The 17,564-nt window shown below is 44.3% G+C and overlaps 1 protein-coding gene across 4 annotated transcripts in view; it reads left to right on the top strand.

Moving 5' to 3' along the window:
• LOC129827438 (glycine receptor subunit alphaZ1-like) overlaps positions 1-17,564 on the top strand; it is a 101,511-nt gene that overhangs the window by 56,259 nt on the left and 27,688 nt on the right. For all 4 annotated transcript variants that reach the window (XM_055888289.1, XM_055888288.1, XM_055888286.1 and 1 more), the window contains 3 exons: positions 206-429; positions 5,410-5,492; positions 6,175-6,312. In XM_055888289.1, the coding sequence (XP_055744264.1) occupies positions 206-429; positions 5,410-5,492; positions 6,175-6,312 (445 nt within the window). The remainder of the gene's footprint in view (positions 1-205; positions 430-5,409; positions 5,493-6,174; positions 6,313-17,564) is intronic.

The raw sequence follows: 17,564 nt of genomic DNA, 5'->3' as shown, positions 1-17,564 counted from the left end.
ATTGGAAACTGATCCCCATGTCTTGTGCAATCCTTTAACCCAGAAATCAATTATAAAATTAAACAATCAATCAAACAAACAAGCAAACCAGCCAATCAATCAATCAATCCTCCCCCTGAGTCCTGGCTATACAATGCACTGACATACCTAGGTCTTTCTCTGACAATCTGATGCACTGATTGACATTTAACTGTTCTCTCCCCAGGACTACAGAGTGAATATCTTCCTGAGGCAGCAATGGAACGACCCCAGGCTGGCCTATAGTGAATATCCCGATGACTCTCTCGATCTGGACCCATCTATGTTGGACTCTATCTGGAAACCTGATTTGTTCTTCGCCAATGAAAAGGGCGCCAATTTCCATGAGGTTACGACTGACAACAAACTACTAAGGATTTCAAAAAATGGGAACGTATTGTATAGTATTCGGTATGCTATTCTTTTCTTGTTGTATCTTCCTCTTTTCTTGTTAGTTTCTCAGAATGTCTATCCGGAGCTAGGCCAATAGCTGACAGATGAATGTCTGTCCGGTGCTAGACCTATAGCTGACAGATGAATGTCTGGTGCTAGACCTATAGCTGACAGATGAATGTCTATCCGGTGCTAGACCTATAGCTGACAGATGAATGTCCATCTAGTGCTAGACCTATAGCTGCCAGATGAATGTCTATCTAGTGCTAGACCTATAGCTGCCAGATGAATGTCTATCTAGTGCTAGACCTATAGCTGCCAGATGAATGTCTATCTGGTGCTAGACCTATAGCTGACAGATGAATGTCTATCTGGTGCTAAACCTATAGCTGACAGATGAATATCTGGTGCTAGACCTATAGCTGACAGATGAATGTCTGGTGCTAGACCTATAGCTGACAGATGAATGTCTGGTGCTAGACCTATAGCTGACAGATGAATATCTATCTGGTGCTAGACCTATAGCTGACAGATGAATGTCTATCTGGTGCTAGACCTATAGCTGACAGATGAATGTCTATCTGGTGCTAGACCTATAGCTGACAGATGAATGTCTGGTGCTAGACCTATAGCTGACAGATGAAAGTCTATCCGGTGCTAGACCTATAGCTGACAGATGAATGTCTATCCGGTGCTAGACCTATAGCTGACAGATGAATGTCTATCTGGTGCTAAACCTATAGCTGACAGATGAATGTCTGGTGCTAGACCTATAGCTGACAGATGAAAGTCTATCCGGTGCTAGACCTATAGCAGACAGATGAATGTCTATCTGGTGCTAGACCTATAGCTGACAGATGAATGTCTGGTGCTAGACCTATAGCTGACAGATGAAAGTCTATCCGGTGCTAGACCTATAGCTGACAGATGAATGTCTATCTAGTGCTAGACCTATAGCTGACAGATGAATGTCTGGTGCTAAACCTATAGCTGACAGATGAATGTCTATCCGGTGCTAGACCTATAGCTGACAGATGAATGTCTATCCGGTGCTAGACCTATAGCTGACAGATGAATGTCTGGTGCTAGACCTATAGCTGACAGATGAATGTCTATCCGGTGCTAGACCTATAGCTGACAGATGAATGTCTATCTGGTGCTAAACCTATAGCTGACAGATGAATGTCTGGTGCTAGACCTATAGCTGACAGATGAATGTCTATCCGGTGCTAGACCTATAGCTGACAGATGAATGTCTATCTGGTGCTAGACCTATAGCTGACAGATGAATGTCTATCTGGTGCATGGCCTATAGCTGACAGATGAATGTCTGGTGCAAGACCTATAGCTGACAGATGAATGTCTGGTGCTAGACCTATAGCTGACAGATGAATGTCTATCCGGTGCTAGACCTATAGCTGACAGATGAATGTCTGGTGCTAGACCTATAGCTGACAGATGAATGTCTGGTGCTAGACCTATAGCTGACAGATGAATGTCTATCTAGTGCTAGACCTATAGCTGACAGATGAATGTCTATCTAGTGCTAGACCTATAGCTGACAGATGAATGTCTATCTGGTGCTAGACCTATACCTGACAGATGAATATCTGGTGCTAGACCTATAGCTGACAAATGAATGTCTGGTGCTAGACCTATAGCTGACAGATGAATGTCTATCCGGTGCTAGACCTATAGCTGACAGATGAATGTCTATCTAGTGCTAGACCTATAGCTGACAGATGAATGTCTATCTGGTGCTAGACCTATAGCTGACAGATGAATATCTGGTGCTAGACCTATAGCTGACAAATGAATGTCTGGTGCTAAACCTATAGCTGACAGATGAATGTCTATCCGGTGCTAGACCTATAGCTGACAGATGAATGTCTATCTAGTGCTAGACCTATAGCTGACAGATGAATGTCTATCTGGTGCTAGACTTATAGCTGACAGATGAATGTCTATCTGGTGCATGGCCTATGGCTGACAGATGAATGTCTATCTGGTGCATTGCCTATGGCTGACAGATGAATGTCTATCTGGTGCTAGACCTATAGCTGACAGATGAATGTCTATCTGGTGCTAGACTTATAGCTGACAGATGAATGTCTATCTGGTGCTAGACCTATGGCTGACAGATGAATGTCTATCTGGTGCATGGCCTATGGCTGACAGATGAATGTCTATCTGGTGCATGGCCTATGGCTGACAGATGAATGTCTATCTGGTGCATGGCCTATGGCTGACAGATGAATGTCTATCTGGTGCATGGCCTATGGCTGACAGATGAATGTCTATCTGGTGCTAGACCTATAGCTGACAGATGAATGTCTATCTGGTGCTAGACCTATAGCTGACAGATGAATGTCTATCTGGTGCTAGACCTATAGCTGACAGATGAATGTCTATCTGGTGCTAGACCTATAGCTGACAGATGAATGTCTATCTGGTGCATGGCCTATGGCTGACAGATGAATGTCTATCTGGTGCTAGACCTATAGCTGACAGATGAATGTCTATCTGGTGCATGGCCTATAGCTGACAGATGAATGTCTATCTGGTGCTAGACCTATGGCTGACAGATGAATGTCTATCTGGTGCATGGCCTATGGCTGACAGATTGTATTGCTTACGGTGGAAACAGAACAGATATTAACATCCACATAACAACAAAAATGATCTACTTTAAATGCAAGCATCTTTGCAGTGTATTTGATCTGTTATCAAGCCTAGTATTCAACCCTTGGACAGGCAGAGAGGAATTGGATCCTTATAAACAGCCATGGGAAGGCAATGAGAAGAGGCCTTCTTGTTTCTTACCTTGACACCGTCAAATGAACCCATTAGATCGCTTTGATCTCACCTGACCCCGCGCTAAAGACAACCTGCCTCAGTGTATTTGATCTCACCTGACCCCGCGTTAAAGAGAACCTGCCTCAGTGTATTTGATCTCACCTGACCCCACGCTAAAGAGAACCTGCCTCAGTGTATTTGATCTCACCTGACCCCACGCTAAAGAGAACCTGCCTCAGTGTATTTGATCTCACCTGACCCCACGCTAAAGAGAACCTGCCTCAGTGTATTTGATCTCACCTGACCCCGCGCTAAATAGAACCTGCCTCAGTGTATTTGATCTCACCTGACCCCACGCTAAAGAGAACCTGCCTCAATGTATTTGATCTCACCTGACCCCACGCTAAAGAGAACCTGCCTCAGTGTTTTTTCTGATTGAAAAAATAATCCTTATAAATAACATTTGTCGTGTAACGGTGATGATATCACACTGCGGTATAAGTAAACTATGAATGCAATGCAACCAATAGACCTGCTCCTCACCTACCTAGAATGTATCTCAAGATAAAAGTAACAGCGGCCGTCTAGGTTGAAGCATGAATGGCTGCCGCTTCTATAGATATTTATCTCTATTCGCGGTACGAACAAGAGCATGGAGATGCAGCCAGTCTGTTTGGGGATGAGGTTCACGTGCACGGCAAGCAGGAAGGTGTTTGGCATGAGAAGAAGAATGTCTGAGATGTGTATTGTAACCTTTTAGATTGCAAGGCATCATGACAGGAAATATAGCCGCAGTTAGAACAATATATTACCCTGCTTCTCCTCTTGTAAGGCTGTGCTAGTGGTTTATAACAATATATTACCCTGCTTCTCCTCCTGTAAGGCTGTGCTAGTGGTTTATAACAATATGTTACCCTGCTTCTCCTCCTGTAAGGCTGTGCAAGTGGTTTATAACAATATGTTACCCTGCTTCTCCTCCTGTAATGCTGTGCTAGTGGTTTATAACAATATGTTACCCTGCTTCTCCTCCTGTAATGCTGTGCTAGTGGTTTATAACAATATATTACCCTGCTTCTCCTCCTGTAAGGCTGTGCTAGTGGTTTATAACAATGTGTTACCCTGCTTCTCCTCCTGTAAGGCTGTGCTAGTGGTTTATAACAATATGTTACCCTGCTTCTCCTCCTGTAAGGCTGTGCTAGTGGTTTATAACAATATGTTACCCTGCTTCTCCTCCTGTAAGGCTGTGCTAGTGGTTTATAACAATATGTTACCCTGCTTCTCCTCCTGTAATGCTGTGCTAGTGGTTTTTAACAATATGTTACCCTGCTTCTCCTCCTGTAAGGCTGTGCTAGTGGTTTTTAACAATATGTTACCCTGTCTATTCCATTCATTATATTCTATTCTATTCCATTCTTCCATTCTATTCCATTCTGTTATATTCTATTTTTCCAATAAATTCTATTCCATTCTTCCATTCAATTCTATTCCATTATATTCTTCTTCATTCCATTATATTCTATTATATTCAGTTCCTTTCTATTCAATTCTATTCCATTCATTCCATTCTATTCCATTCTGGTCTTCCATTCAATTCTATTCCATTATATTCTACTTCATTCCATTATATTCTATTATATTCAGTTCCATTCCATTCTATTCCATTCCATTACTTTCCATTCCATTATATTCCATTCCATTACTTTATTTTCCATTCTATTCTATTTTATTATATTCAGTTCCATTCTATTCCATTCTATTCTATTCCATTCCATTACTTTCTATTCCATTCTATTCTATTGTATTCCATTGTATTCCATTACATTCTATTATATTCTATTATAATCAGTTCCATTCTTTTCCATTCCATTCCATTACTTTCTATTCCATTATATTATATTGTATTCCATTCTATTCTATTCCATTCTATTCCATTATATTCTATTGTATTCCATTCTATTCTATTCCATCCCATTCTGTTATATTTCATTATATGCTATTCCATTCTATTCCATTCTACTCTATTCCATTTCATTACTTTTTATTCCATTATATTCTATTGTATTCCATTCTACTCCATTCCATTCTATTCTATGTGAACATGTTAACAAAATAACGCTGATCCTGGCCTGTCTGTTCTGCTCTTTCCTGTTTTGTGCTGTTCTGTTCTGTTTTGTTCTGTTGTGTTCTATTCTATGTGACCAGAATAACACTGGTCCTGGCCTGTCCCATGGACTTGAAGAACTTCCCAATGGACGTACAGACCTGTATCATGCAGCTGGAGAGTTGTGAGTATTTCATTATCATTTAGGAACACAGTTATCACACACACACACACACACACACACACACACACACACACACACACACACACACACACACACACACACACACACACACACACACACACACACACACACACACACACACACACACACACACACACACACACACACACACACACACACACACACACACACACACACACATAGGTAGGGTAGGGGGAAGTATTTATTTTGTGTTAGTGTGATGGATGTGTCTCTGGTCTGGAGGACAGTATGATGAAAGGCCCAGTGATTTACACGGCCCCTCCAGCAGCAAGGGACAGGGACAGGGAAGGGACAGGGAGGGAGTCAGGGGGGACCAACCTCCTCCAACCTGCTCTAACCAGCCAACACTGGCTTGTCCCTCCCTCCCCACCTCTTCTCTTTGGAAATTATGGATTTTTCTTTTTTCTTGACTCATTGTTCTCAGGTGTGAAGAATGACCACAACATGTATTGCTTCTGTATGAACACTATGGAGCTACGGTAGAGTTGGTTGATCAAGGCATTTAAACCTTCATCATACCACATTGTCAATAATATTTTTTTCTCTCTTACAAACAGCTTGAATGTACTGTGATACTGTGGTAGTAAGACTGTAGTAATACTGTGGTAATAATGATCTTGTTTCAAACTGTCCCATCCAGTCGGCTATACGATGAATGATCTCATATTTGAGTGGGATGAGAAGGGAGCTGTGCAGGTAGCAGACGGGCTGACGTTACCTCAGTTTATACTGAAAGAGGAGAAAGACCTGCGATACTGTACCAAGCACTACAACACAGGTTGGTTTGTCTCTCATCACCTCTCTGGCTACCTCTTCCTCATACGCTCTTTTTTTAAGGGGGTTTGTACGTTGAGCTAAACTCTCTTTCTCTATGTCCATCTTTTGTTGGTCTTTTGTTGACTGTCTGAGAACAGCGTAACATAGACATTACAGGGTGCGTTGTTAGGACACGTAAATGCTGGAACACAGAGTGGGAGAAAGAAGGGAGGAAGGACCGGAACCAATCAGAGCTTTGTCCCAAATGGCCCCTTTATTTGCTGAAAACCATCTGGCCATTCAACCTCATCAGTCTCACACTGTTACACTCCAGATACAACAGAAATAAACTGAGACTGGAGACCAGTCTAGATGGAATCTAAACAGAGACCGAAGACCAGTCTAGATGGATTCTAAACAGAGACTGAAGACCAGTCTAGATGGAATCTAAACAGAGACTGAAGAGCAGTCTAGATGGAATCTAAACAGAGACTGAAGAGCAGTCTACAATAATCTAGAACAGAGACTGAAGAGTAGTCTAGATGGAATCTAAACAGAGACTGAAGACCAGTCTAGATGGAATCTAAACAGAGACTGAAGAGCAGTCTAGATGGAATCTAAACAGAGACTGAAGACCAGTCTAGATGGAATCTAAATAGAGACTGAAGAGCAGTCTAGATGGAATCTCAACAGAGACTGAAGAGCAGTCTAGATGGAATCTAAACAGAGACTAAAGGCCAGTCTACAATAATCTAAAACAGAGACTAAAGGCCAGTCTAGCTGGAATCTGAACAGAGACTGAAGGCCAGTCTACAATAATCTAAACAGAGACTGAAGGCCAGTCTACAATAATCTAGAACAGAGACTGAAGAGTAGTCTAGATGGAATCTAAACAGAGACTGAAGAGCAGTCTACAATAATCTAGAACAGAGACTGAAGAGCAGTCTACAATAATCTAAACAGAGACTGAAGAGCAGTCTAGATGGAATCTAAACAGAGACTGAAGAGTAGTCTAGATGGAATCTAAACAGAGACTGAAGACCAGTCTACAATAATCTAAAATAGAATAGAGAGTGAGAAAAACAACAAAGGGTCAAATAAAGAAAAATATGATTTGATATGATTTGGTATGATATGATTTGGTATGATATGATTTGATATGATATGATTTGATATGATTTGATGTGATTTGAAATGATTTGATTTGATATTATTTGGTATTATTTGATATGATTTGATATGATTCGATGTGATATGATATGATTTGATATGATTGTATATGATTTGATATGATTTGATATGATTTGATATGATTTGATTTGATTTAATACTATTTGATATGATTTGATATGATTGTATATTATTTGATATGATTTGATGCGATTTGATTTAATACTATTTGATATGATTGTATATGATTGTATATTATTTGATAAGATTTGATAATATATGATTTTATGTGATTTGATACCATTTGATTTGAAATGATTTGATTTGATGTGATTTTTATTTATTTATTTTTTCAGAGGATTTTGTTTGTTGTGTCGTTGACATTGGATTAAATTGATATCTGGTGCCATTAAAATCTTGATTATTTTAAATATAATACCATCGCTCAGGAGAGGGTGACATCTGGAAATGACAGGCCGGCTGATGGATGGTGTCTGTCTCCTACCTCTAGAATCCTGCTCTCTCAGACATAGACAGTCTTGACATGGCTGAGTACAGATGCTTGATGGCATGCTAAATCCCCTCCTTCCACACACACACACACACACACACACACACACACACACACACACACACACACACACACACACACACACACACACACACACACACACACACACACACACACACGCACACATTGAACACACACACACTGAACACACACACACACACACACTCACTGAACACACACACACACTGAACACACACACAAGCGCTGAACACAGTGGGCATGCAGGTTAAAACCAGGCACACTCAGAGCCACATAATGAGCATACTGGGACAAACCTGGATCTCATATGACCAGGGAGAGGAAATGAGGGATCACCACTGAGTAGTACTGCAGTATGATGTCTCATATGACCAGGGAGAGGAAATGAGGGATCACCACTGAGTAGTACTGCAGTATGATGGCTCATATGACCAGGGAGAGGAAATGAGGGATCACCACTGAGTAGTACTGCAGTATGATGTCTCATATGACCAGGGAGAGGAAATGAGGGATCACCACTGAGTAGTGCTGCAGTATGATGTCTCATATGACCAGGGAGAGGAAATGAGGGATCACCACTGAGTAGTACTGCAGTATGATGGCTCATATGACCAGGGAGAGGAAATGAGGGATCACCACTGAGTAGTACTGCAGTATGATGTCTCATATGACCAGGGAGAGGAAATGAGGGATCACCACTGAGTAGTACTCCCTCTTGCTCTCGTTCTATCACCCCCCCCTCTCTCTCGTGCTCGCTCTCTCTCTCTCTCTCTGTCTATCATCCTCTCTCTCTATCCCATCTCTCTTTTTTTCTCTCAAACCCCTCCCTCCCTATCTCTCCCCCCAAGCCCCCCACCCCACCCCACTTCCCCTTCTCCCCCTCCCCCTCTGTCCTGACTGTGGCCTATTATCTGTCCTGATTTGTCATAGACACTTGCTAAAAAACTTTAATGAGCAAGCCTTCCTTCATGACCTGGCCTCTGTAAAAGAATGCTTTGACCTTTTTTTAAATATATTTTCAGTGGTATTGTTAACAAACACGCACCCATAAAGAAAATGAGAATTAAAAACAGGTTCAACCCCTGGTTTGACCGTGATCTGGCAGAGTTACTCCATATCAAGAACTCAATTTGGCCAAAGGCTCGGCACGCGTACTCAGGCTGACTGGCTCTCGTTCAGACAAATGAGAAATACATGTAAGTGCACTCAGGCTATCCAGAAGGCCAACGTTATTTACATTAAGGAGCAGTTTTCCCTCTGTGAGTTTAACCCCAAGATGTTCTGGAAAACGGTTAAAGACCTGGAGAATAAACCCTCCTCCTCACAGCTGCCCATGTCCCTTAATGTTGATGTGGTTGTTACTGACAAGGAGCACATGGCTGAGCTCTTTAATCACCACTTCATTAAGTCAGGATTCCCTTTTGACTCAGCCATGCCTCATTGCCCGTCCAACATCTCATCTCCCACACCTTCTAAAGCGACTAGCCCCAATGCTCCTCCCTCTTTTCCCTGCCCCGCTACAATTTTTCTCCCTGCAGGCAGTCACCGAGTTCGAGGTGCTAAAGGAGCTCCTTAATATTGACCCTAAAAAAACATCTGGGTCAGATGGTTTAGACCCTTTCTTCCTAAAGGTTGCAGCCCCTATCATCGCCAAGCCCATCTCTGACCTTTTTAACCTGTCTCTCCTCTCTGGGGAGGTTCCCATTGGTTGGAAGGCAGCCACGGTCCGTCCTTTATTTAAAGGGGGAGATCAAGCTGATCCTAACTGTTATAGGCCTATTTTTATTTTGCCCTGTTTATCAATAATGTTGAAGAACTTGCAAATAATCAACTGATTGGCTTTCTTGAAGTCAATAGTATTCTCTCTGGTATACAATCTGGTTTCTGCTGTCACGTCTATTCCTGCTCCTCGTGCGGCGTCACTGGAATACTAACCACCGGTCCTGGGAATCATCATTACGCACACCTGGCACTCATCATTACGCGCAGCTGGCACTCATCATTACGAGCAGCTGGCACTCATCGTTATGATTCACACCTGACCTCATTACCTCCCCTTCATAGGTCCCTTCCTTTTGTTCATTCCTCAGTTGGTATTGCACCTGTGTTCATGTTGCCTCACTTCTGTTACGCTGTCTTGTTTCATGTTTGTTTCATGTTTGTTGTTTTTATTAAACGTTTTACCTGCACCTGTTTCTCGACTCACGGTGTCATCGTTACAGAATACCGACTCCAACAATGGACAACGGAAAATGCAGGAAAATCGGATATCTCTCTGACGGTCGATGAACATGGTTACCTTCTGCGTCAGCAACATGACCAGCTGGCACAACTGGGGACGGCCATGGAAGAGGTCCTTCGCAGTTTGCAGCGTCTCAAACATTCCCGGGAGACGCAGCATCCTACTAGTGGAGGATACTCTAGATCCAGCCTACCCAGTGAGCCAGCCCAACAGCCCATTCAGCAACCCGCTACGGTCAGCAATGCCCATTTATCCCTCCCAGAGAAATATGACGGTACCCATCCAAATGACGTGGCTTCCTACTTCAGTGCTCCCTTTATTTTACCCACCAGATGGGAGCCCCCACCACAGAGCGGTTCAAGGTTGCCACGGTTATTTCTCTGCTGACGGGGCAGGCATTGGAATGGGCTACGGCTGTCTGAGAGAGAAGAGAGGAGGAGCTAAATTCATATGAGGGGTTTATGACTCTGTTTTAAATGTATCTTTGATCATCCCCCGGATAGCAGAGAGGGAGGTGAGCATCTACTTCAATTACGGCAGGGGGATCAGACAGCAGCTGAGTACGCACTCACCTTCCGGACAGTAGCAGCATCCAGTGGATGGAATGAACCGGCTCTTTGCACGCTATTTAGAAGAGGTCTGCGCGAGGAGGTCCAGACGGAATTGGCCTGCCGACACGTCAACCTTACCCTGGACGCACTCATTGCGATGGCCATCCGACTGGATAACCCTCTCCGGGAGCGTTGGCATTCTCATCGCTTCTCTCCCTCCTTCGGCGAACACTCAGAATCAGAGCCTGAACCCATGGAGGTAGGGGTCACACGCCTCCCCGCGGCGGAGCGCCGCAGATGGATACAACTGGGGCTCTGTATGTACTGTGGTCAAGGAGGGAATTTGATGGATTTCTTATGGATTATACCCTTGCCTCCTCTCTCAATATTACTTCATACCCGCTCTCCTCTACTTTTCCAGTGCAAGGTCTCGATTATCGGCCGTTAGGATCCGGAACCATTACACACATCACTCAACCGCTCACCCTCACCGTGGAGTCCAATCATCAGGAAAATATCACCTTCTTCATCAACAGTGCACCAGTTCACAAGATCATCCTCTGCCTCCCTTGGATTCAACGCCATAACCCCACCATTTGATGGTCGAGGATGAGAATCACAGATTGGTCACCTAATTGCCGGAGAGCCTGCTTCCCTGTTCCCTGTGGTTCCACATCGTTTGAGAGGCCTTTGCTTGCCCTTCAGCATAACATCCCGGAGGTATACCAGGATCTGAGGGAGGTATTCTCTAAGACCCGGGCCACCTGTCTCCCTCCTCATCGCCCCTGGGACTGTGGCCATCGACCTGCTTGCTGATGCAACAACTTCACTCAGACCCTCTGTCAGTGGCTGACACCCTGGCCATGGAGGATTACATTCAGTAGGCACTCCAACAGGGGTTTATCCGCACGTCCACTTCTCCTGCGTTGGCTGGTTTCTTCTTCGTGGCCAAGAAGGATGTAGGATCACACCCTTGCATTGATTACAGAGGACTCAATGAAGTTACCAAGAAGTATTGGTACCCCCTCCCGTTGGTGCCATATGCCATCGAGGAGCTCCACGGTGCCCGGTTCTTCACCAAACTGGACCTGCAGAGTGCCTACAATTGACAAGAAGGTAGATGCAGTCAGGTCATGGCCAGTCCCAACCACGATTAAATGGTTACAACGGTTTTTGGGGTTTGTCAACTTCTACCGTCGTTTCATCAGGAATTTCAGCTCTGTTGCCTAACCTCTCACATCTCTCCTTAAGGGAGGCCAAAGAACACCAAGGCCGATGCCTTGTCGCGCCTCTATGATTTCAGGAGAGGGCCCTGCTCATGTGGTCTGGGACATAGATGTGGAGCTCCACCAGGCTCAGTGAGCCCGCACACCTGAACTGTCCTCCTGGGTGCACCTACGTTCCCACAGGGATAAGGGATCGGCTACTGACATGGACACACACAGCTGTCGCAGCTTGACATCCAGGTATTTCTCGCACCATCCATTCCATCGCTGAGAAGTACTGGTGGCCCACCTTGGCGCAGGATGTCACTCGTTATGTCAATTCCTGTTCCGTATGTGCCCTAACCAAGTCTCCCCGTAATGCTCCAGAAGGGAAGCTCCTACCGCTTCCTGTGCCTCAGCGACCCTGGGCTCATCTATCCATTGACTTTGCAACCGATCTCCCGTCCTCTGACGGTTTCACCACCATTCTGGTGGTAGTGGATAGATTTTCGAAGTCATGTCGTTGAATTCCTCTTCCTGGTCTCCCCGCTGCTCTCCAGGTCGCTGAGGCACACTTCCAGCAGGTCTTCCGGCATTATGGCCTTCCGGAGGACATCGTCTCCGACCGTGAACCCCAATTCACACCACGAGTATGGAGGACCTTCATGGAGAAGCTCGGTGTCACGGTCAGCATCACTTCCGGGTATCAGCCTCAGTCCAACGGGCAGGTGGAGAGGATAAACCAGGAGCTGGGGAGGTTCCTGAGGAGTCACTGTCTGGACTGTCAGGTTGAGTGGGCACGATTCCTTCCATGGGCAGAGTAATTCACTGCCACTCTCCTCCACTGGGTTGACTCCCTTCCAGTCTCTTCTGGGTTTTCAGCCGGCCCTGGCTCTGTGGACTCCAGGCCGGACCGAGGCTCCTGCGGTTGATGAGTGGTTCCGGCACGCAGAAGAAGTGTGGAGCGAAGCTCACGTGAGACTCCAGCGTGCTGTCCATTATCAAAAAGAACAGGTAGACCGCCACTGCAGTGAGACTCCTGTGTTCCACACTGGGGATCGCGTCTGGCTCTCTACCAGGATCCTCCCACTCCGCCTGCCCTGCAAGAAACTAAGCCCCCGGTTTGTGGGGCTGTTCAAGGTTCTCCAGAGGGTCAACGAGGTGACGTATTGGTTACAACTGCCCAGTCACTACCGTATCTCACCCTCGTTTCATGTCTCCCTTTTCAGGCCTGTGGTTCCTGGTCCCCTAGCTGATGCTGTCCCCCACGACACCCCACCACACCCCCCCGGACATCGTGTGCAGTCCGGAGTATGCTGTCAGATCTCTGCTGGACTCCAGTATCTGGAGGGGGTCAGCTCCAGTATCTGGTGGACTGCGAGGGGTATGACCCTGAGGAGCAGTGTTGGGTTCCGGTGGAGGACATTCTGGATCTCAACATCTTCTGTGACTTCCACCTTCGCCACTCGGATCGACCCGCTCCTCGTCCCAAGGTCGTCCTCCTAGTCGGCCACGTCCTGCGGCAGGAGCCGTGCATCAGAGAGGTGGGGTAATGTCACGTCTGCTCCTCTCCTCTGGCGTGCGACGTCGCCGGAATTCTAACCACCGGTCCTGGGAATCATCATTACGTGCACCAGGCACTCATCGTTATGATTCACACCTGGACCTAATTTCCTCCTTTGTATAGGTCCCTTCATTTAGTTCATTCCTCTGTTGGTTTTGCACCGGTATTCATGTTACCTTGCTTCTGTTACGGTGTCTTGTTTCATGTTTGTTGTTTTCATTACCTGCTTCTCGACTCACGGCGTCATCGTTACATCCACTCAGGTTATGGATGTGTCACTGCAACCTTAAAGGTCCTAAATTATATCAACATTTCCCTTGATTCTAAGCAATGTTGTGCTGCTATTTTTATTAACTTGGCCAAAGCTTTTGATACGGTAGACCATTCCATTCTTGTGTGCCGGCTAAGGAGTATTGGTGTATGTGAGGGGTCTTTGGGCTGGTTTGCTAACTACCTCTCTCAAGGAGTGCAGTGTATAAAGTCAGAACATCTGCTGGCTCAGCCACTGCCTGTCACCAAGGGAGTACCCCAAGGCTCAATCTTAGGCCCCACGCTCTTCTCAATTTACATCAACAACATAGCTCAGGCAGTAGGAAACTCTCCCATCCATTTATCTGCAGAGGATAGTCTTATACTCAGCTGGCCCCTTCCCGGATTTGGTGTTAAACGCTCTACAACAAAGCTTTCTTAGTGTCCAACAAGCTTTCTCTGCCTTTAACCTTGTTCTGAACATCTCCAAAACAAAGGTCATGTGGTTTGGTAAGAAGAATTCCCCCTTCTCCACCGGTGTGATTACTACCTCTGAGGGTTTAGAGATTGAGGTAGCCACCTCATACAAGTTCTTGGGAGTATGGCTAGACGGTACACTGTCCTACTCTCAGCACATATCAAAGCTGCAGGCTAAGGTTAAATCTAGACTTGGTTTCCTCTATCGTAATCGCTCCTCTTTCACCCCAGCTGCCAAACTAACCCTGATTCAGATGACCATCCTACCCATGCTAGATCACAGACGTAATATATAGATCGTCAGGTAAGGGTGCTCTCAAGCGGCTAGATGTTCTTTACCATTCGGCCATCAGATTAGCCACCAATGCTCCTTATAGGACACATCACTGTACTCTATACTCCTCTGTAAACTTGTCATCTCTGTATACCCGTCGCAAGACCCACTGGTTGATGCTTATTTATAAAACCCTCACTCCCCCCTATCTGAGATACCAATTGCAGCCCTCATCCTCCACATACAACACCCGTTCTGCCAGTCACATTTTGTTAAAGGTCCCCAAAGCACACACATCCCTGGGTCGGTGCTCTTTTCAGTTCGCTGCAGCTAGAGACTGGAACGAGCTGCGAAAAACACTCAAACTGGACAGTTTTATCTCTCTTCATTCAAAGACTCAATCATGGACGCTCTTACTGACAGTTGTGGCTGTTTTGCGTGATATATTGTTGTCTCTACATTCTTGCCCTTTGTGCTGTTGTCTGTGCCCAATAATGTTTGTACTATGTTTTGTGCTGCTGCCATGTAGTGTTGCTGCCATGTTGTGTTGTTACCATGTTGTTGTCATGTGTTGCTGCCATGCTATGCTGTTGTCTTAGGTCTCTCTTAATGCAGTGTTGTGGTGTCTCCCTTGTCGTGATGTGTGTTTTGTCCTATATTTTAATTTTTAATCCCAGCCCCCGTCCCCACAGGAGGCCTTTTGCCTTTTGGTAGGCCGTCATTGTAAATAATAATTTGTTCTTAACTAACTTGCCTAGGTAAATAAAGGTGAAATAAATAAACTATTATTCACCAGCCATGCTGCACCGTGTGGACGTGCTTATCTGCTCCTCAATCAAGAAACAAACTTTACATTTGTCTCAAGTTTACTAGCAGCAATCTAGTGATTTGAGGAGAGACGATTCCTCGGCCCCACTGCGTCCTTCCTTCAGCGTTCATACTTTGTCCTGTTTATATCCCTTCCCCCCTTTCCCTAGTCCATGTAGATTGGTTCAGACCACATGTAATGTCCCCTTCCCCCTTTCCCTAGTCCATGTAGGTTGGTCCAGAAACTACATACAACACTAATCATTGTCGCTGGTGCATTGCAGTTTCGCTCTCGCTACACTAGCTATAATATTGTCAACATAATTTGTTTTAGATCTGTAAATATCGTCTGTCTGTCTGTCTGTCTGTCTGTCTGTCTGTCTGTCTGTCTGTCTGTCTGTCTGTCTGTCAAATACACCCCACTATCATCGCGAGACCATCATATCTTATCAGATGCAAAAGCCCTGAAGTGTATCACAGCTATAAATCAATTTCAATGACGCTGTGGCCTCCCTCCATGTCTCCCTCTGTCCACATCCAACACAATACACTAGGGTTCAACTCTAATTGAATTCAAAGTATTCAAGACAAAGACAGCTGTCTTCAATGACTATGAGCTGAGTTAATGACTTGTCAGCGATCTGGAGCATCAAAGCCACTTTGACAGACAAGACACACCTGGTGCTCACATCACACAGTCAGCATGAAAAGAAAGAGGATACCTATCATGAGTTTATAATGCCCTCTTTTATCTGATGTTATGGGCTAATGTCCAAAACGGCACCCTATAAGCCCTAGTGCCCTATAAGCCCTATACTATATAGGGAATAGGGTGCTGTTTGGGAGGAATCCGTACCGTCCGTTGTGGTGTTTGCTACGCAGCTGTGGTCAGGGAAGTAGATGGGTTCAACCACAACATAATACATGTCAACTACAGTGGGTTCAACCACAACATAACACCTGTCAGCTGTAGTGGGTTCAACCACAACATAATATATGTCAACTACAGTGGGTTCAACCACAACATAACGCCTGTCAGCTGTAGTGGGTTCAACCACAGCATAATATATGTCAACTACAGTGGGTTCAACCACAACATAACACCTGTCAGCTGTAGTGGGTTCAACCACATCAGAACACCTGTCAGCTGTAGTGGGTTCAACCACATCAGAACAACTGTCAGCTGTAGTGGGTTCAACCACAACATAACAACTGTCAGCTGTAGTGGGTTCAACCACAACATAATATATGTCAACTACAGTGGGTTCAACCACATCAGAACAACTGTCAGCTGTAGTGGGTTCAACCACAACATAACACCTGTCAACTGTAGTGGGTTCAACCACAACATAACGCCTGTCAACTGTAGTGGGTTCAACCACAACATAACACCTGTCAGCTGTAGTGGGTTCAACCACAACATAACAACTGTTGGCTGTAGTGGTGTGTTACATTTGAACGTAGGGGGTACTTTACCTACAGCCACTCTGTCAAACTGATGTTCTCTCCAGGCCTCTGCCTCAGTCTCTTCCAACACTGCAGGGAAATAGGAGGATAATTAAGTTAGGAGGCAATTCAGCACTGAGGCTATCCAGTGGAAAAGGAGCTTGAATAGCCATTTCATTGCCTGCAGTTGACTTTCTTCTTTGTGTTCTTGAGACATGCAGAACAGAAAGATTGGATGATGTGTTACAGTATATCAGTACCGATAACTGTAGATCCATAACACAGCAGCAACAACAGTGAATGATTAGATAATACTATTATAGTATATCATATCATAGAATATCGACTGTATTGTAGTAATAATACTATAATATATATATTATACATTAGTATATAGACTGTATTGTAGTAATACTACTATAATATATATTATATATTAGTATATAGACTGTACTGTAGTAATAATAATATCATATATATTATATATTAGTATATAGACTGTATTGTAGTAATAATAATATAATATATATTATATATTTGTATATATACTGTATTGTAGTAATAATACTAGAATATATATCATATCATAGTATATAGACTGTATTGTAGTAATAGTATTATAATATGTCATATTTTATCATAGTATAGACTGTATTGTAGTAATATTATTGTAATATATATTTTATTATAGTTTAGACTATATTGTAGTAATACTATTATAACATATCATATTATATCA

Source organism: Salvelinus fontinalis, chromosome 29, assembly GCF_029448725.1.
Source record: "Salvelinus fontinalis isolate EN_2023a chromosome 29, ASM2944872v1, whole genome shotgun sequence".
NCBI classification, from domain to species: Eukaryota; Metazoa; Chordata; class Actinopteri; order Salmoniformes; family Salmonidae; genus Salvelinus; species Salvelinus fontinalis.
This window is presented reverse-complemented; position numbering and strand designations above follow the sequence as displayed.